Source organism: Pagrus pagrus (genome assembly GCF_965226575.1).
Source record: "Pagrus pagrus genome assembly, chromosome: 20".
In the NCBI taxonomy this organism is placed as follows: Eukaryota; Metazoa; Chordata; class Actinopteri; order Spariformes; family Sparidae; genus Pagrus; species Pagrus pagrus.
The window spans coordinates 777,848-798,664 of record NC_140207.1 but is presented as its reverse complement, the minus strand read 5'-3'; the positions used below and the strand labels follow the sequence as shown (position 1 = coordinate 798,664).

General features: G+C 46.5%; 4 protein-coding genes across 4 annotated transcripts in view; all 4 read right to left on the bottom strand.

The window, feature by feature from the left end:
* Positions 1-455: 455 nt before the first annotated feature.
* On the bottom strand, positions 456-9,135 carry LOC311249200 (NEDD8 ultimate buster 1-like). Its single transcript, XM_084340065.1, has 15 exons — positions 9,012-9,135; positions 7,862-7,981; positions 7,612-7,779; positions 7,280-7,344; positions 7,123-7,187; positions 6,375-6,542; positions 5,606-5,694; positions 5,287-5,393; positions 4,395-4,581; positions 3,869-3,976; positions 3,199-3,351; positions 2,945-3,091; positions 2,573-2,650; positions 1,335-1,539; positions 456-1,136 (listed from the first exon to the last, which is right to left on the bottom strand). Exons 2-15 carry the CDS (start codon positions 7,979-7,981, stop codon positions 994-996), a joined length of 1,803 nt encoding a protein of 600 aa, XP_084196191.1. The 5' UTR covers positions 9,012-9,135; the 3' UTR covers positions 456-993.
* Positions 9,136-10,118: 983 nt separating this feature from the next.
* On the bottom strand, positions 10,119-12,165 carry LOC311249218 (uncharacterized protein). Its single transcript, XM_084340091.1, has 3 exons — positions 12,034-12,165; positions 11,227-11,455; positions 10,119-11,006 (listed from the first exon to the last, which is right to left on the bottom strand). Exons 1-3 carry the CDS (start codon positions 12,116-12,118, stop codon positions 10,400-10,402), a joined length of 921 nt encoding a protein of 306 aa, XP_084196217.1. The 5' UTR covers positions 12,119-12,165; the 3' UTR covers positions 10,119-10,399.
* Positions 12,166-14,165: 2,000 nt separating this feature from the next.
* Positions 14,166-17,729, bottom strand: LOC311249215 (dysbindin-A-like). The gene is made up of 2 exons (XM_084340087.1): positions 17,480-17,729; positions 14,166-17,343 (listed from the first exon to the last, which is right to left on the bottom strand). Exon 2 carries the CDS (start codon positions 17,223-17,225, stop codon positions 16,215-16,217), a length of 1,011 nt encoding a protein of 336 aa, XP_084196213.1. The 5' UTR covers positions 17,226-17,343; positions 17,480-17,729; the 3' UTR covers positions 14,166-16,214.
* A 2,088-nt stretch (positions 17,730-19,817) lies between these two features.
* Positions 19,818-20,817, bottom strand: part of LOC311249797 (NEDD8 ultimate buster 1-like) — a 6,257-nt gene continuing 5,257 nt past the window's right edge. The window contains exons 9-11 of the mRNA XM_084341113.1: positions 20,780-20,807; positions 20,294-20,439; positions 19,818-20,021 (exon numbers count right to left, since the gene is read on the bottom strand). Of these exons, the coding sequence (XP_084197239.1) occupies positions 19,886-20,021; positions 20,294-20,439; positions 20,780-20,807 (310 nt within the window). The 3' untranslated portion in view covers positions 19,818-19,885. The remainder of the gene's footprint in view (positions 20,022-20,293; positions 20,440-20,779; positions 20,808-20,817) is intronic.

The following is a 20,817-nucleotide window of genomic DNA, read 5'->3' as shown; positions in this document are numbered from 1 at the left end:
CATTTGAGAAGTTTTAATTTAATGTAAAAAAAAAGTAATATTACAAGAAAATGCCAAAATCGTCTAAATATCCTGATTAAATATTTAAAATGTGTTTCCTGTTTGATCAACTTTAACTTGTTTGTTGTCTTATTTTCTGAATCATAAAGAATGAAGTTGTATTTTCCTGCAGATGTTTTATGTTTTTATTTGCTTTGCTCGTTTCAGTTCAGACTTTATTGAAAACTGTTCTGTTCAGTTTTCTTGACTCTGATACGAGTCGTGTCGGTGAGATCCACAAACTTCAGGACGTATTAGAAGACAAACACTGAAGGTTAATTAATACAAACATGTTTTATAAACTCTTCACACGTTTGGTTTATGTGAACAGTGACTGAGGCTGTCAGATAAAGTAATGGAGTACACAGTACAGTACTTCTCTCAGCTTCACTCCAACAGACAAACGAAGACAAACCAAACCTTCAGTTTCTTTATTGACTCCGTCCACATGAGACGATCACCAGTGAACTCAACATCAACATGACATTAAACAAGTCCAACAGTCGGCGAACACGAGAGCAGCGGCTCTTCAGCATCAACACTTCCTGTGCTTTGACTCCTGAACACATGATTTCATGAGGAAACTACAAATAACAATCAGCTGCTTCTTCTTCTGTTTCCAGTTTAAATGTGAACTGAACATTCGTCTCAACAACAAAACTCAGCAGCGTCAAAAAAACAGGTTTACATGAACCAAACGAGTCCTGATGGCTGAAACTGAGACCTGGTGACGTCTGATGGAGAGGACGAGTCCTTATGTCTTCATGTGTCCATGTGTCCATGTCTTCATGTCTTCATGTGTCCATGTGTCCATGTGTTGTCTCAGCTTTGGCACTTCACTGTTCAGTCTGTGAAATCAGGTTTATTGCTGTTTGAAATGGCTAACAGAGGAGAAGTAAAGCACTGTGTGTGTGTGTGTGTGTGTGTGTGTGTGTGTGTGTGTGTGTGTGTGTGTCACACGGTGTGTGTGGGCCCTCGGTTCAGGTAGGTCTTCATGGTGGCGATGAGCTCGCTCTCCTCCTCCAGCGTCAGGTCGAGGTAATCCTCCTCGTGACGGGAGATGTCCTCCAACACCTCGTTCACCAGCTCGTTGTCCTCTGAGGACAAAACATCAACATTATTCATTAGTAATGATCAGCTGCTCCTCCAAGTTCGATCATCCTCTGCTCCAACAGTCCCGTGTTAATTTTAGATGAATAATCTGAAGTTCAGACTCAACAGCTCGTTGGTCCGTGTCTTAATGCCGTCTGACTTCCTGTCTGTGGCTCATTGGTTCCTACTCAGCTGGGCCCTACCTGTGGAGTTGGAGGAGGTGCTGGGCTCCTCAGAGGAGGGTGAGGGTGAGGAGGAGGAGGAGGTGGAGGGCGGGGACACGGACAGGAGCTCCGGGGAGAGGACGCCCTGGTTGTCCAGCAGCAGCTGAGTGGCTGATTGGACGTCTCCACCCGTCAGTCTGAGCGCTGCCTCAGACACCTCCCTCTCAAAGCCCAGATACAGCAGCTGAGGGCACAGAGGAGGTGACACAGAGGAGGTGACACGGAGGAGGTGGCACAGAGGAGGTGACACAGAGGAGGTGGCACAGAGGAGGTGACACAGAGGAGGTGACAGAGGAGGTGACACGGAGGAGGTGACACGGAGGAGGTGGCACTGATCAGTTTATTGATTGATTTTTTACACTGTTTCATCTCTGCAGACGTCACAAACACTGTAAAAGAAAATCTCATTCCTCTTCACCAGAGTTTGTCGATCAGCAGAGTCCTGTGGTAAAATCCTCTGGCAAACAATTTATTTAAAGAACCTGTCTGAGTTCTGACCTGTTTCCTGAATTTAAATAGCTTGATTTTTGAATGGAGTTTGGTGTGTTGCTGCTGTGCTGACTGTGCTGGCAGCTGAGCAGCTGCAGCTCTGAAGGGAACGTGTTACTATTGTTTGGAACACAAGACATCAAAATAAAGTTAGTTATTTGTATATTGTGTGTTTTCTTCTCCAGCTGATCACTTAGTTACAGATAATAATTTTAATCATGTTTAAAAATGCAAACGAGGCCAGAAAACTGACCTGAAACAAACCCTGAATGTGTCTTCTGCATGTTTTCTTTCCATTAGACTCAAATGCGACAAGATGTTGAATAAAATAGAACAAAATCTTAAACTGAAAACATGTTTTCACCTGTAGAGTCTCAGGCTTTAGATGTGTGTGTGAATATGTATCCATGTTTAGTGCAGAGTATGATGAACAAACCGCAGATAATTTCATAATAACTTTATCGTCTATTTCATATTTGTCTCTTCTCACGATGTTTATCGTTCTGCATAAAGAAAACGTGTCACTGATGTTTGTGCTGCAGACGGGAGAACAACTTCCTGTCTGATGTTTCAGTTTGTTACAAGCCCCTGAGCTTCACTGTCAGCTGTTTTGTCCCCGTCAGGATCCTGTAGGAGTGATGACTCAGTGTTTCCAGGGACCTGATTGGTCAGTAGTTGTGATGTTTCGATGACATTGTGACAGACAGATGAACATGTAGATTGTATACCTGCTCCACCTTCTCTGGACCGACGCCTTCTGTGTTGTTGTTGGTCAGCAGAGCAGCCTGACTCGAGTCCAGCAGGATCTGCAGACCGCACGCACGCACGCACGCACGCGCACGCACACACACACACACACACACACACACACACACACACACACACACACACAGACACTTGCGAGTTACAGCTTGTGCTGACACGCTGGCACTGAGCACCTACACCATGCTGGTGTTTCAGGACACATTTGGCTGCGTTTTGCATTTAAAGTTAGTTAGAAAAATACTTCCAGCTGAAAACAACTTGTGAAATTAAAATCTGTGAGGCGATGATGAGACAGACAGACAGACAGACAGACAGACAGACAGACAGGTACTGACTCCATAAGCTCTGTCCACGTCTCCGTCGGCGAGGTGCAGAGCTCTGGCAGCGTCTCTCCTGGAGTATCCGAGCTCTGTGAGGGTGGAGATGACCTCCATCCTCCTGCTCCTCTTCCTCCTCTCCCTCTGCTTCAGCTCCTCTCGCTCCTGATCCACACAAACACATCAGTCTGTTGAAGCTAACCATCAGAGTGTGTGTGTGTGTGTGTGTGTGTGTGTGTGTGAGTGTGTGTGTGTGTGTGTGTGTGTGTGACCTGTCTCTGGTTGCTGATGTGGATGGCGGCCTCCTGCACGTCTCCCTGACAGGCTCTGAGGCCGAGTCGAGCTTCTCTCTCGCTGAAACCCAGCGACATCAGCTGAGTCATCTTCTCTGAGTCCGGACACAGACGGCTGTACAGAGACTCCACCTGAGACAGAGCACAGCCAGGCTAGCTGTTTACACCTGTTTACAGCCGTTATGCTAAGCTAAGCTACCTGTTTACACCTGTTTACAGTCGTTATGCTAAGCTAAGCTACCTGTTTACACCCGTTTACAGTCTTTATGCTAAGCTAAGCTACCTGTTTACACCCGTTTACAGTCGCTATGCTAAGCTAAGCTACCTGTTTACACCTGTTTACAGTCTTTATGCTAAGCTAAGCTACCTGTTTACACCTGTTTACAGTCGTTATGCTAAGCTAAGCTACCTGTTTACACCCGTTTACAGTCGTTATGCTAAGCTAAGCTACCTGTTCACACCCGTTTACAGTCTTTATGCTAAGCTAAGCTACTTTGTTTGGAATCAATCTTTGACTCAACGAGGAGGAAGAGGATTTAACTAAACACTGAACTGTTTCCTTAACTATGAATCAGACGTTACGGCCTTTCTAATTACAAACAAACAAACAAACAAACAAACAAACAAACGATGCAGTAGAATCAGTTACTTTGGACAGTTGGTGTCGGGCCTGAGCGTCGTTTCCTTCGATGTAGGAGAGGAGACTCTGGAGGAGGTACAGCCGGAGAAACAGCACCTCCTCTCTGCCTGTGTTACCCTGACAACACACACACGCACGCACGCACACACACACACACACACACACACACACACACACAATAAACTGTCAGTCAGTAAAGTATCTACAGTGTGAAGTTTGGTTTTATTAAAAACACAAACATTGAGACTGTGGCGACAGTCTGTCAGTTTAAAGTTTTATTCACTGAATTAATGTCGACTCACATCGTGACTGTGGCTGAAAACATCAGGCCGACACTCAAAATACATTACAAAGAAAAGTAAAAGTAAAGAAAATAAACTAATTTGGTTGGAAAAAAGAAGTAAAAGAAAAAAATGAAGAAATAAATAAATGTCTCAACAATAATTCAATTTTTAAAATGACATTTTTCTGTTATTATCTTTGAATGTGTGTGTGTGTGTGTGTGTGTGTGTGTGTGTGTGTGTGTGCGTGTCACCTTGATCATGCGCAGCCTCTCCTGCTGCTCTCCGTAACACTTAAGGAAACAGTCCTCGGCTCTCTGCAGCCGGTTCTTGCCGTCGTCCAGACAGGACAGCGCCTCCAGGGCTCGGTAACACCACACGATGTCCAGCTGCAGGACGGCGTAGTTATCCACCGAGCCGAGCAGCGCCGAGCCGCACTTACTGCAACCCATCAACACACCATCACACTGTGGTTAACACTACGCTGCTCGTCTGAACTCAGACAAACATGTCCTACTGCTGCAGGTTCTTCTGTAGGCCAACCCTGAAGTTAGCATCGCTCCGGTTCCTCTGTCAGATTATTGAAATGGATTTTGAATTATTGCAGAAAATAATGTGAAGGTTCTGATCCTTCAGGTTCTGTTCAGCAGATCATCTCCACAGATGAACTCCACTCTGTGATGTTTGAAGGTAAATTAAATGTGTAGCAGTAAAAAGCTAATGCTAGGCTACAAACAGACGACATCACGGTCACATGACTCAAACGCCTCCACCACTGAGCGTCTTACTGCACAATTACTATCCAGGTTTCTATAAACTGATCAATGTACGAGTTGTAAAGTCAGAGTGAGAACAGTGTGTAACTAAAGTGGGCCTGTAAAGACGGACTAGTGAGGAGACGAGTCTCCGTGTTCGCTGTGAGGACGTTTAATGTCCCCGACAACCTCTGTAGTCTCATTCAGACACTTGTTAGCAACCGCTAACTGTTTTTAACACATGAAGAGCTTTATAATTAAACTGTGGGCATTTTTACTGTCAGAGTGTGATGTCACAGTGTGATGTCACAGTGTGATGTCAGAGTGTGATGTCACAGTGTGATGTCAGAGTGTGATGTCACAGTGTGATGTCACAGTGTGATGTCAGTACTTGAACTGTTGGTCGGCCTGCAGCAGGTGACACAGAGCGTTGTCGAACTGTTTCTTCTTCATCAGAGAGCGACCTTTCTCATGGAAACCCATGGCCAGGATCAGAGCCTGACCACACACACACACACACACACACACACACACACACACAATAAAACCACAGAAGAAGAATTTCTGTTGACTGTGTTCATGTGAGGAAGGTTTCAGTTCCTCGTCATCGCCTCACACACTCATGATGTTTTCATCACAGCGACTTCACGTTTGGACTTCTGGATCTTTATTCATGAAGAAGTGACTGAAACAGGACGTCAGGTCTCTACCTTCTTCTCCTTGTGAGGGATCGTCAGCGGGTTTCCTCTCTGGTCGGCGATCTCCAGGAAAGGAGTGGTGTCTGGGTCCTCACTGCCGTCTGACACACACACACACACACACACACACACACACGCACACACACACACGCACACACACACACACACACACACACACACACACACACACACACACACAGTAATGGGATGATTATTCTGACAAAATAAATGCAGTTCATGCCACTACCACGAAAATCATCACAAAAAGCTTTAAACCTGAAGTCCCGCTGTTTGACTGAATGACTCGGCCTGATGAACAGACGCTGACGGGCCGCGGTGATCTGCAGCCGCTCAGTGCGTTTCCTGTCACTGTGGCTCAGCCAGCGATTACTGAGGAGATTCACGACTATCCTGATAACTTAACCAGAGTTTTTATCATTTTATCATCTCCGCTGACATCAGTGTCACTGTGGTGACATCACATGTTCAACCAGCTGGTTTCAGTTAACGACCTCGTTTCTTGTCACTGAAGTGGACCTGACATCGTCATCTGGACGGATCCAGATCCAGGACGGAAACACATTTTGACATCATCATCTGGATCCGTCCAGATGATGATGTCAAAATGTGTTTCCGTCAGACTGAATGTGATATTAATGTTTATAAAATATAATTACGTCCTTATACTTATATAATTATGTCCCGTCCGTCCCAGTTGGGAGTTGGACACACCCTCAACACATCGTGGACTCTAGACCAGCTGGTTAAACTGGACCGGTACCTCTCTCTGACAGGATCTGGAAGCCCTTCTGGGTCCTCTGGACGCTCTCATTCTGGTTCTTCTTCTTCTCTTCCTCCTCGCTCAGCTGTTGTTTCCACTCGGCGTCGCTCACCTTCAGCACCATCATCTTACTGTGGTTCTTCACACCCTGCTCGTCCAGGCGCTGGTCTGAAACACACACACACACACACACACACACACACACACACACACACACACATTAAGAAGAAGAAGAATCTTTATTTGATCACATATCAAACCCGTCCTGAGGCAGCAGTGGTCAGCGCTCAGTCCAGATCTGAGCTGGCGCCTTCGTCACTGACTGGAGAATTAACCTAATCTACCTGTTTTGATTTGAGGGTGGAGGACACCCACACAAGCAGGTGGAGAACGTGTCCTCCACCGCACCATCGAGCTGCCGCTACAGCATTTCACTGTGAAAACACACTGTCCGTCCAGCTTTCAGCAGACTGACCCGTGGTCGCTGACCTGTTGCTGACTGATAACTGGCTGCTGCTGCACTCTCTGCTGAGTCAGCCTTTGATAACCATCAATTAATATGATGATGTGATTTTCCGTTACCTCGTTAAAAGAGCGTCTGCAGATCGTTTCAGGTTGTTTTTAGCTGAAAACAACGTGCGTGTCGCAGTAAAAGCAGGCGAGACTCAGGATCTCTAGGTGACACCTGCGAGCTTTACTTGATATCTGAAGCACTTCCTGTGTTTTACCTGCAGACGTCTGAACTCACCTACACACAGAGTTTTCCCGTTGAGGATCAGTTTGATGTGTTTGAGGCCGTACTCCTCTGCAATCCTGCAGCACAACATCAACACATGGTCAGTGACGGCTGTGTGTGTGTGTGTGTGTGTGTGTGTGTGTGTGTGTGTGTGTGTGTGTGTGTGTACCTGTCCACCACCTCCTGAACCAGCACATCCAGCCTCGTCTCCATGTGGTTCTTCGTCTTTGGATCCTGAAAACAAACGAATATCCGTCGTTATTTCATCCATCAGTGTCGGATGAAGAACTTCACTTCCTGCTTCATTTTCTAAATATCTGCTGTGACAATGAAACACGAGCAGAAGATTTTAATAAACAGATAATGGACCAGAGTCATCTTTATGTTTGTGAACCGTGACTATGTTCTGGTCTCTTTCCTCCTCTGACAGTAAAATAAATATCTGGGTCGTGTCTTCAGCTCGAGGCGGTCGTTCACTCCCTGGACAGTTTGTGTCGTCACCTTCTTGCTGTCTCTGGGCAGCAGCAGCTCCAGCGAGGCCACGTTCGTCTCCCTGAACGTCTTGTTTCCTTTCCCTCTCTTCACCGCCTGCACTCTGATCGACTCCAGAGCGCCCCCTACCTCCGACAACGACAGGCCCAGCAGGGGGGCGTAGCGCTCCGCCAGCTCCTGACAGTGCAGACAGACAAACGGATCAGAAACAGAGTGAACGTAATGATAAATGTGACACTCGGCCTCTGCGGGAGCCGACCTGCATGTGCTGCCGGCCCGGCTGGTTGTCGTCGTCGGTGTACGGAGGGTTCCACAGCTGGACCTTCTCCTGCTTCAGCTGGTGCTTCAGCTTCGCCTCCGTGTTCTGCTCCTCCATCATCTGAGAACAACCAGAACAACAGAACCAGAGGAGGAGAGGAGAGGAGGAGGGAGGAGGAGAGGAGAGGAGAGGAGAGGAGAGGAGAGGAGAGGAGGAGGAGGAGAGGAGGAGAGGAGAGGAGAGGAGAGGAGGAGGAGAGGAGGAGAGGAGAGGAGAGGAGAGGAGGAGGAGAGGAGAGGAGAGGAGGAGAGGAGGGAGGAGGAGAGGAGAGGAGGGGAGAGGAGGAGAGGAGAGGAGGAGGAGAGGAGTTACGATCACTTCCCTTCATCTATATCTTTACTCTCATTATGACATTAGGTTTATGATCATTTTAACGTGTGATCTCTGTAAAGCTCATGTCTGTGTGGTGTTCAGGCTCAGTGATGCTGAGCAGACTGTTCGTGTCTTTGCTGCCTCTGCAGGAGCAGAAGATGGGAAACACTTACAGATGCATTATGGGAAACGTAGGAGCCCGTGTCTGTGGAGCTGGACAGGTATTAACACTTCAGAAGAGGCAACATGCTCCTCAGTGTCATCATGTTTTCTGAAATACTTTATATTTCATGTTATATGTATATCTGTGATTTCTGACCCTCAGGGCCACCGTACATATGGACTCCAGTCTAAATATTACTTAGTAAATCTCTTTGTTTCCTCAAACTTCAGAGAAGTTGAATCAAACCTCTGGACTCAGTTTAATCTGTGAGCAGAACCTCCTGTACTACTGATTAAACTTCCCTCCTGCTCTCTGTTCGCTGTGTTAGTCGCTGTGAACTCTCCTGAAGCTTTGTGGTGTCTTCGCCTCACAGAAGCTTCATGCGGAACATCACCGCTGATGTCAGCTCACATCAGTGTTCAGTGAGAGCAGGCTGGTTCCGACTGAGTGACGCAGTTTCTGTATTATTCGCAGTGCTAACAGCTAGCTAACACTTCCTGTCACCACTCACTCTAACGCTACAGTCCACACTGTTTTCACACCGTAAGCAGCTTATTCCGCTGGCTTGACTCGTTGCTCTGCCGTCAGAGGCTGTTACACCTCTCCGTCACTCACCTCGCTGTCAGAGGACACGGTGACAAACAGCTCCGCGGTCAGAAGTCTCCGTTAAATCCACGCTAACCTCCGCTCGTCCCGCAGCTCGGTGCGCTTGTTTTGGTACATTTATCGTTTCTCGGAAAGAGGTGACGACGCACGCAAGAGGTCTCACTCTGAGCACGTTTCAAGATCCCGTTAACGGAACCCACGTCAGACAAAATCGAGCGAACAGCTCGGCGGGTGCGTCACAGCCATGAGACGCGTCTTCGCAGAAATAGACGATCTTAGGTCTACGACGGCGCTGCGAGAGGGTCAAATGTGACGCAGCGTTTCTGTGACTGTGAAGTTAAGAAGAGGCGATGCAGGCACAGTGCGAAACAATGTAAATACAATAAATACAATACAATCATGTAAAATAAATACAATAAAATAATGTAAAATAATATAAAATAAAAATAAATACAATAAAATAAATAAATAATTGAATTAAATTATTATATAAAACAACATCAAATTGTATTTAATTAATAAAATAAATAAAACAAAATAAAATTACTAAGTCATTTTTGTAGTGTCGAACGACCCCGGGAAGATTAGTGACTGATCTGTGGAAGCTAATGTGGATCTGATTAAAGGAATAAAGTATGAATAGTCTACAATCTCTACAGAACAATTCAAAGTTATAAATAAAGCAACACAATTTTTAAAGTCGGTTTATTATTTTTTTAATATATCATCCTTCTCTTCACAATGTATTTTCAGGTCAGTTGCTGTATCATATTTAAACATGTGGGATTATTTCACATTTTCATGGTTACTAATATTAATATTTGACACTTTTGTTCTTTATTAATCTGCAGGAAAAGTTTTATAAAACATGAAATTGTGTCATGAAACAAAATCTGACTTCTTACGTCTGATAAAGTTGATACATTATTTATAAATGACATACAGGATTTAATGAATGTGAACGTGTATGAACTTTCTCTGATCGTGACTTTAATTTACTTGTGTAATTAAAATGCTGCGCGTCACCTTTTCATCTCTTATTACACAATGACAGATTTGAATTTAATTTGTGAAACATCATGTGAATGACTGTAAACAGGAATAAACGTGCTGATAAATGATTTGAATCACAGCAAGCTTCAGACGCAGCTGTGACGTCTTTATTGATTATCAATCATCTGAAATGTGAAGGATGAAAAACATCAGACGTATGACAGTTCAGTCTCCAGCTGAACTCATCACCTCAGATGTTTTAAACATGATTAAGTTTGAATCATTTCTTCAATCATAAACACATTTTATACAATTCATTCATGTTTGTCTCATATTTATTGTTATTGATCTGATGTTGAACACTTTGGGCTCCATTAAAGAGTCTCAGGATTAATAATTCATCCTCAGAAGGACGAGTACATCCCCAGCCTCCTGGCGGCCTCAGAGATCCTCGGGGTCTTCCTGTTGGGGAACGGGTGGTAGTTCTGGTTCAGGTGGACCCCCATGGAGGAGCCCACCCCCCCGAGGTTCAGCTGCCTGGTGAACCTGAGGGCCGGGGCAGAGAACTCCCTGGAGCCCGCCCAGGGCGAGGCACTGCTGGTCCGCAGGACGTCTTTACTGGGTTTCCTCCCTGCAGACCGGTCCTCATTCAGATCTTCATGCAGGCTGGAGGTGGAGCTGCTGGGGGAGCAGGCGATGGAGGCGACGGGGGTGCAGCTTTCCTCAGAGCTGGTGAGAGAGCCGTCGGGATGATCCTGTTTGGATCCATCACTCGGGTTTAGCTCTGAAGCATCAATCAAAGCGGAGACAGAAACCTGGACTTGATCCATCTTCTCTGGATCTCCTCTTGATCTCTCAGGGGATCCAGGATCTGGGTCTCCTCTGGACCTGCCTGTGTTGAAGGGGTCTTGTTCTGTGGTGGACGAGCTGTAAGGAGACGTTGGTCTGGAGCTGCTCGGTGAATCCACATCCTGTTGTGAGCTGACGGCCTCTGAGGACGACGAGGAACGTCTGGAGGAGAAAGACAACATGGAGACCGTCAGACTCAGATGATGGTTCAACGTCCACCAGAGACACAGACGTGAATTTACAAAGAGCTGATCCTGAAGGGACCCACTGACGTTCTTCTTATCTGAACCGAGGCTCTAAAGCCAGACGGGTTTGTCTGTGATATCTAACTGATCTCTGCATCAGAATTTAAATCAGTGAAAGTGATCGATCAGAGACTGACCGGGGGGAACTGTCTGTGTTCGTTGTTTCTGGGGACGGAGCTATGAGCTGCACGGTGACAGCAGAATGAGAGCGCCGGTGGAGGCCCAGGTGGACGTGCCAGGGGTCGTAGGTTGTCTGGACGGGGTCAAAGGTTACAGCTGGTGGTGGGCTGCGGTTTGGTTCCCATGGCGACGTCAAACCCTGAGCGACGGGGATGATGCTGACGGCCTCCGACACTTCCTCCGACACTGAGACAGAGAGCGAAAAATAACTGAAACACGTCAACATCCGTCCTGAGTGATGGACGAGTCCAGCTCAGTCAAGTTTCTACTCAAAGACAGAAAGAAGTTCATGTAGAACATTTGCTGAATTTACAAGAAGGAACAAATCAGTCAGAATCAGTCAGAGACAGAGTTTCACACAGTTTATAAAGTGTCTCCAACTCAACAGCTCACTAAACTGACACATTTGTAAAGGGAGTCTGGCGATGTTGTGGCTGAGTATTTGTACACGGTAGTATTACTATTCTTTACTAAAGAACTTGATTTGAATATTTGATTGTAGGACACAAACCTTCTGGTGACAGAGCCTCAGTGAAACACCTGTTCCGCGTGCTTTTATTCTGAAATCTCAGAACAGGACGTTCACATCCGGCAGCTCGACAGGTAAATAAAGTCACTTCTCGGAGTTTCTAATCGACACTTCCTCCTGAAGCGACACGTTTCCTCCTCACACTCCAACATTTCAGAGTTTCTCTCTAAAACTAAATCTGATGTTTTCTGAACAACTTCCTGCGCGCGACACGAGCCGCCGTGTTTCCGCTCACCTGTCCTGAGCAGCAGCACCTGAGTGTGTCTCCGCTGAGTCTCCCTGCTGCTCCTGTACTGTTCTCTGAGCAGAGAGATGTCCATGGTCCTCCTGCTCTCCTCCTCCTCCTCCTCCTCTCCGCTCACGAGCCGCTCCTTCCTCCTGATCCCTGCAGAGAGACACGTGACCTCACCTGCCGCACACACTCTGACGTCACATCAATGATGGATGTGTCTCAGTCCAGCTGATTCAAACTTAATGATCACATGTGACATGTTGTCGCGATGTGTTGTGTTGTGTTGTGTTGTGTGTGTGTGTGTGTGTGTGTGTGTGTGTGTGTGTGTGTGTTTATAACGTGCTGCAGACACACAGTGGAGGAGAGACAGCGCCCTCTGCTGCACTCTCACTACTGACAACAGGGAGACACTGAGGATTGAGATTATTACATTACATTATATTTTATTATATTACACCATGTTATATTATATTAAACACAGCGGTGGAGCTTCAGCAGTAACAGTAATATTACACGTTACTAATATTTCAGTAATAAATTACTACAGTTGTGTCACATGATCCTCGTCACCGACCGAAGTGAAGCGTTTATTGTTGTTTCTTTAAGAAACTAAGTTACATGTAATATATTACATTTTGAAGGAAACTTGCCCAACACTGATTTTATATGCACATAATATTATATTATATATATTAATAACTTTATTTCACTAGTTTAGAAGTAATCAAACTACTCAAACAACGTGTAGTCTTCTCAGTTCAGTGCGAGTCTGTTGTGTTTCCTGATGATCACACCTGATTTAACCTGAGAATGAATGAGCAAACAATTATTTATTACTGTTAATGATTCAACATATTCTGAACCTTTTACTGCAGTTCACTGTACTGTGTGTTGTGTTGTGTGTTCAGACTGTGTGTGTGTGTGTTGTGTTGTGTTGTATTGTGTTGTGTGTTCAGACAGTGTGTGTTGTGTGTGTTGTGTGTTCAGTCTGTGTGTGTGTGTGTTGTGTTGTGTTGTGTGTTCAGACTGTGTGTGTGTGTTGTGTTGTGTTGTGTTGTGTGTTCAGACTGTGTGTGTTGTGTTGTGTTGTGTGTTCAGACTGTGTGTGTTGTGTTGTGTTGTGTGTTCAGACAGTGTGTGTTGTGTTGTGTTGTGTTGTGTTGTGTGTGTTGTGTGTGTTGTGTGTTTACCCTCCAGCAGCTCTCCTCTGGGACTCACACCACAGCAGCAGCAGCAGGACATCCTGTTGGCGTCAGCAGCGACACACCTGCTGCAGGTGTTTTAAAGCCACGTTCACCTGCTGCTGCTCCACGTGCACGTGTGGTGCGTTTAAAACCTGCTCGTTAAAATCCACCAGAACCGATCCAGAACTGATGACACCTGCAAACAAAACAAGTTCTGACTGGTGGACGGACACGAGTAGAAGAAAGTACAGTCATGGTTCTGCTGCGTTACCTGGTCAGACAGGAAGCTGGACTGACGAAGGCACACACACACACACACACACACACACACACACACACGCTGACTTTGATGGAGGACGACGTGCTGCATTGACCTTTTCTGTTCACACAATCACACCTGTGTGTTTGACATGAGAAGAACAAACAGCCTGCAGGTGGATTATACAACAGGGAGGCGACGCCACGGACCTGCACACACCTGCACACACCACTACACACCTGCACACACCTGCACAGACCACTACACACCTGTACACACCTGTACACACCACTACACACCTGCACACACCTGCACACACCACTACACACCTGCACACACCTGCACACACCAGGTCATACTAGAGCCTCCCAGTACAAATCAGATCATCCAGGACTTTATGACCAGTGCATAGTTCATATTTGTACCAGGTCATGCTAGTTATTATTAGTTTAACCCAGGTCGACTTCTTCTTCTTCTTCTTCTTTAATGTTTGTAGTTTAACAGCTCTCAGATGCAGCGCCCCGTCCACAACATGTCTGTCCCCGCCCACAACACGTGTCCCCGCCCACAACATGTCTGTCCCCGCCCACAACACATCTGTCCCCGCCCACACGTCTGTCCCCAGTTAATGTGACGAGCAGTTGGACCGTCCCAGCAGCTGTTTGATGATGAATCAGAGGCGTCAGACAGAAGATGTTAGGATGTTGTTTATTGAGCAGTTAGAGACGTTAGACAGCTCGCTGTTAGAGAAGCTGCAGACTTAAAGGTGCAGAGTGTAAGAACTGGACACCTGTTCACCTCCGAACAGCCAGGGGGCAGCAGACCACCACACGAGCTAACTGCTGCTAACTGTGTCCTGTTGGGAGGAAGAGGTTTTCAGGCTGGCTAGCATGCTAACTCCAGCAGATACCTCTGGAGCTCTTCTGCTGTTTCTTCACACTGTTGATCATGTTTGAGTGTTTCAGATTTAATTTCTTACATACTGCACCTTTAAAGAGCTTCAACACAGAGTCAGAGCTGCTGTGGAGCAAACTGCAGCAGCTCTGACTCAACAGACGAGACTTCACTGTTAATAATAATAATAATAATAATAATATAAATGCAGAGCACACTCAGCCTCATCGTTGAACCAGAGAACAGAGCAGCGATCACACTGATCAGTTTTAGGGATCAATGATGAATCAACACCTCACAGCTGTTTCATTCACACCAGATACACGTTTTACTCTCTGACATCTTCTCCTGGTTCTGTTCAGCAGTCACATTAGTCATAGTTTAGTTTTACTGATGTGTTAGAAAAAGAAATATATATTTGACACTCAGAGGAAAATGAATCGTACCAAAATGATCAACATGAGGCAGCGAAGTGTCGATGGACCTCAAGCTGAACCAGTCTGTGGTGCTATTTGACCTGATCCCAACAGAGGGCGCCGTCGACATTTAGACTCAGCTCAGTGATGTGTCTGATACACAACAGAGAAACTGAACAGACCAATCAGAGCCGCCACAGGAGGAGGACACACAACACACACACAACACTGTCAGACTGTCGGCTAAATATAATGAACTGATTTCAGGAAAAAATGTGATCATCAGTGGACGAGGAGACACATGATGTACTGATCCAGTTGAACTGGGTCATCAGTCACATGATGTTTGTCAGTTTGTTGTATTAAAGTCAAACCTCATGTAGTTTTGTGTTGAAGCGCTCAGTGAACTACATCGTCTCATCAGAACCAGAACCAACACCAACATGGAGCCAGCTGGGCTCAGAAAAGCTCGTAAACAAGATGAACATCACAATAAATCTGCTCATAGTGACAGCTGCAGTTCTGGTTCTGGTTCAGTTCTGTGAGCTGCTGATGTACAGGAGCAGCTCTACAGTGTTTCAGTCAGGAGACGACGTCACTAACGACGCCGTCGGTTGGTGACGTCACTAACGGCGCCATCGGTTGGTGACGTCACTAACGGCGCCGGCGGCTGTGTCGTCTTTATGATGACGTCACCATCTGAAGACAAACTGACAAACATCATGTGTGAGACTCAAACAGGATCAATACATCATCCGTCTCTCTTCACAGACGAGCTCTGATCAATGAGCTCTGATCAATGAGCTCCATGAGGAACAGGAATGTCATCACATTCAAAGCATCACTGCAGAGAACTGTGTGTTTATCAGCTGATTTATCAGGGTCAGAATTTTTCCTCACAGTCTGGACCGGTCCGGTTCAGGTCTTTAAGGCAGGTTTTCAGATCAAATGAGTGAAATCAGTTCCTGACTCCAGAGGAAGCAGAGATGTCCAGTTGAAGTCCGGGGCAGCACCGGGGCGGTTCTGAGGGGCAACAGGGTCATTTCATACCAACTCACAGACTCCAGAACCGTTCACAGATCATGTTGTTCTGACACTTTTCAGTTCTGACTGTTTGGGTTAAACGTCATCGTGTGTTTTAAAGGTGCAGTACGTCAGATTCTACTGAAGTTAGCATGCTAACCAGCTAGCCTGGCCCGGTCTGGTCCAGAGCTCTCTTGCTAGCCGTGTAAACACCAACACTCCCCTGTTTACTGGCTGCTTGGCTAACAGAGCTAACAGGGCTAATGATAGCCACAGTTAGCAGCAGTTAGCGTTCCTCTGGTCAGTCTTACGTACTGCACCTTTAAGCCTCACTGATGGTTCGTCTTTCACTGCAGGTGAGCTGGTGTGAAACGACCCGGTGGACAGTTTCAGGGCCTGGTTGCTAGGTTACCCAGAGGGCTCGTCTCCGGCTGGGTCGCTGTCATCGGAGCCGACCAGTGACAGATCGGGCTGAACGTCCTCCTCGTCCGACTGCACCAGAGGCTTGTCGCTCTCCTCGCTGGCCGCCTCCTCCTCCTGCTCCCACGCTGCGTCCTGGTTGGACAGCTGGCTGCTGGTGGGAGGAGTCTGGGCCATCGCAGACCCGGAGGAGAAGGACTCGAGGTCTGGACCTGAGGTCAGGGATGACCCAGTGCTGATGTCATCACCAAGGGAGTTGAGGAAGTCGTCCAGCGCCTCCTGGTCGGACGTGTTGGTGACGGTCACCTGATCCAGGACCGTCACGTCGGCGGCCCCTCGCTGCCTGTGCTGCAGCTGTCCGGTGGTCAGGTACTGCTTCACGTCCTGGTTGAAAGCTTCTTCGTAAACTTTCTGCCGTTCCCTCAGTTTCTGCTGCGCCGCCTGCTCCAGCTCCGCCACCTTCAGAGCGTGCTGAGAGTTCAGCTCCACCTCCAGCAGCTCCAGCTCCCTCCTCTTCTTCTTCTTGTAGACCTCCAGCTCGCTGCCGTGATGCTGCTTGAGCGTCTGCTGCTCACACTGACAGCACAGCGTCTCCAGGTACACCAGCCGGCTCTCCATCTCCTCGAAGTCGCCCTCCAGGTGCGCTATGTTGGCGGTGATGGCGTCCAGCTCGGCGATGAAGGCCGGCAGGCTGTGCAGCTGGTCCTGGATCTGGGTCAGAGCCACTCTTCTTCTCTCCCAGTGAGCCGACAGCATGACCACGTCTCCGTCTGCAGCCTCGGCGGCCTCCGCACACTCTTTGGTCCTCTTGTGGAGCGGAAACCAGCTCTCCTCGTACCTGCTGAGGACCTCCAGTCCAGCGGTGAAGTGAGGAAGGCTGTCTTCATACCGGGGCTGCCTCCGGGTCCTCGGGTCTCTGGATTTGTCTCCAAGCGTCTTGAAGCCCGTGGTGAAGTCCTGCTGGACCATGTGAAGTCTCTCTCTGAAGTTCTCAAACATGACTCCTCTCAGTGTGGAGGCAGCAGCAGCTGGGACCTCTGACCTCTGACCTCTGGCTCGGCTCGTGGTTCTGGTTCGACCCGCTCCACACTCAGCAGCCTCTCTCTCCTAATGGCGGCTGGACAACAGAAAACAAAGATGGCGTTTAGATTTTCTCTGCTCCGGTTTGTGTCGGAGGTTTCTGTGTGTGAACAGAACTCGGACCCTTCAGAACTGGGTCAGCTGAGTGTCTGCACGCTCACAGTTCTACTCACCGAGCCCGTCTCACGGTCCGTCACGCGCCGGACCGAGGCTCTGAGCAGCCGAGCTAGCTGACGTTAGCTCCGGCAGCACGGACACGGATCACCGCGGACCCGTCAGAGACAGCCACGTCCAGAACATGTACCGGCTCAGTCTGCCGTGGACCTGTAGGTACCGTGGACCTGTAGGTACCGTGGACCTGTGACTGCCTGTCTGCTGCTCCACTTCCTGCTGGGCTGCTGTTGATGTTCGGGCGCATGCGCAAACACGTCTGTTGTCTCGGGACTGTGTGTACGGCGAGCAGGCGCGGACAAACTACACGAGAGCGCAGTGAAGCCGATATGTGACGTCACAGCCTGAGTGTTGCGTTTCATGTATCACTTTGATTATTGAATTATTAAATATTATATGTTAATATGACGTCACATGTCATCAGCAGCTGTGATCAGCTCATCACACCTCAGCTGCTCTGCTCCTCCGAGTCCACGGGGTCATGTAGGAGGAGAAGAAGAAGAAGAAGAAGGAGGAGAAGAAGGAGAAGAAGAAGGAGAAGGAGAAGGAGAAGAAGAAGAAGAAGAAGAAGAAGAAGGAGAAGAAGAAGGAGAAGAAGAAGAAGAAGAAGAAGAAGGAGAAGAAGAAGAAGGAGAAGGAGAAGAAGAAGAAGAAGAAGAAGAAGAAGGAGAAGAAGAAGAAGAAGAAGAAGAAGGAGAAGAAGAAGAAGAAGGAGAAGAAGAGGAGGATTCAAACCCTCAACCTCAGGATCATGTAGTAGGAACACTTTACCAGGTGAGCGACTCAGCTGACCCTCCAGCAGCCTGGTGGTCAGTGGCTCTCCAGCTCAGCCTCCAGCTCAGCCTCCAGCTCAGGGTTCAGCTCAGGGTTCAGGGTTTGAGTCCATCATAAAAACTGAACCAGAATAAGTTCTGCAGACGTCTGTGAGTGAAGCTGATGTTGAACCCAGTCAGGACGTCAACAGTGAAACGCTGAAGAGTCCAAAACTTCTTTGTGTTCTTGGATAAAATTCAAACATGTTTCTTTATCCTAACTGATGATTCCTGCTGTTCGTATGTATGATATATATATATATATATATATATATATATATACACGTAATGTTTCAGAGCTATAATTTGGCTATAACGTCATACAACCAGTAATATAAATATCTTATTATCCAATATATAAATATATTTATATATATAAATTCATCTCTAAGAGAAATAAGGCTTGAACCACCTTCAGCCTGTAATATCAGGACTCTGTCTTTAACAGCAGCAGCTGCACTTTAATGACAGCTCGCTCTCAGAGTAGATTCCTCCAGCGTCACAGAAGCTCCTCAACATCTGCTTCATCTGCAAACACTCGTATGTTCACAGCAGCTCAGTGTCAGCTGAGTTATAACCTTCACTTTGTGTGTTTCTGAATGGACTCAGGTTGGAGGCTAAAGATAGATACATAATAATAATAACAATAATCATAATAAATCATAATAATCATAATATTAAATGATAATAATAATAATCATAATAATATTCGTATTAATAATAATATACATTAATACATAATAATAATCATAATAATAAATGATAATAATAAATGATAATAATAAATAATAATAATAATAATAATAAAAGCCCATTTCTGCCAGTTAAACAACACAAGCTTGATGGAAAAATGTTTCCATTTTGAGTCAAAATGTATCAAATAATTATGTTTTCTCAAAATGTCGGCTTTTCATCTCATAATTGTGCCTCCTGTAGAAATATATGAACATATATATATTTTCAGAGTTTTTTATCTCCAGCAGACTCGACTTCTGTAACTGTGTCTTCCTGTCAGTCAGAAAATAGACTTCAACATCCTGCTGCTGGTTTATAAAGACCTGAACCGTCCGGACCTCTGAGGTCGTCAGGCTCAGGTCTGCTTTAGAGTCAGAACTAAACCTGGAGAAGCAGCGTTCAGTTATTATGATCCAAACATCTGGAACAAGCTCTTTAAATCGGGACCGAAGACCTTTGGGCCGAGCTGTGACTTTATTCTTTAGTCTCGGCTCTTCTCTTGTAACTTTCCTTCTTCTTAACTTGTGTCAGTTTTCTTTCTTCCTGCTTGTTTTATGTATCTGATGCCTGTGAAGTCGCCTCGTGTCTGAGTTGTGTTGTACTAATAAACCTGCCTCTTCTGAAGTTCTGCTCAGGTCCGGTTCTTTAGGAGAACATGTTTCTTTCAGGTCGTTTGAATCATTAACGTCATTAAGAGCACGTTATTGTTGATTATGATTGTGTTGTTGGTGATGTGTTCATGTGGTCACACAAAACAACACACACAGTGTTTGATAAAAAACCTGTTGTCTTCTGTCAGTCTGGGTTTATTTATTGTACATGATTACAGCGCTGGTACAAGTCACTGGAGCGGGTCGGGGTTTAGAAGTAGTTGACGACCCTGCGGATGGACTGGATGTTGGGGTTCTGGGCCTGCCACTCGTTATGGCTGCAGTAGTCTCCACGCTCCACGATGTACATGCGACCACGGAAGTTGGGCTCCTCGTACATCACCCAGCTGGAAGAAACATCACGCATTAGTAACAGTGTCCATCAGATTTCCCACAATGCACTCTGTCACATTTAAATGTCTGACACCTGAAGGTGATCAGGTTCAAGCTGCTACTAGAAAGACAAGTTGACTCCTGAGTCTCTTTCCCAACTCGTCAAATAACGATGCTGTGGGATTATAAGACGAGTCGGACGCCATCACAGAAGTCAGCTTGTCTCACGGCGTGGACCTGTGATGTCCCGTCCTAACGTTACATGTTGTGTCTGTGTGTCACTCACGCTCCGTCTCCGTAGACCTTGACGGAGTTGATGCAGTTCTTGGAGAAGCCGCGGCTCTGCAGGAAGGGACAGTCGTCGCAGATCTCCACACACTGACCGGAGAAGTTACAGGCCTCGAACAGCTCGATGCGGTAGTGTTCGCCGTGCTGAAGGGGGACAGTGAAGATGTCACTTTATCTCTATAGATCGATGCGTCCTCCACACGTCACCCAACAAATCAGAGGTTTTAAACATTTCATTGATTCTTTAAAGGATTTCTGATGGTTGATCGTCTCAACACATCAAATACAAAACAACATAAACATGAAGCTCACAGTCAGAACCTCCTTCGCTCCTCCTTCTTCTTGCTTTCTGCTTTTATTTGTTTATTTCTAATCTATTTATCAGTTTTGGAGACGTAACGAAGTGAAATCTACTTGGAATAAAAGCTTGAATGTAAAAGTGAATTAAATCACTGAGTAGTTTCACTGATCGTCTGCAGTGTACAAGGTCACATTTTGGCCTGAGGGTGGCGCTACAGGAGA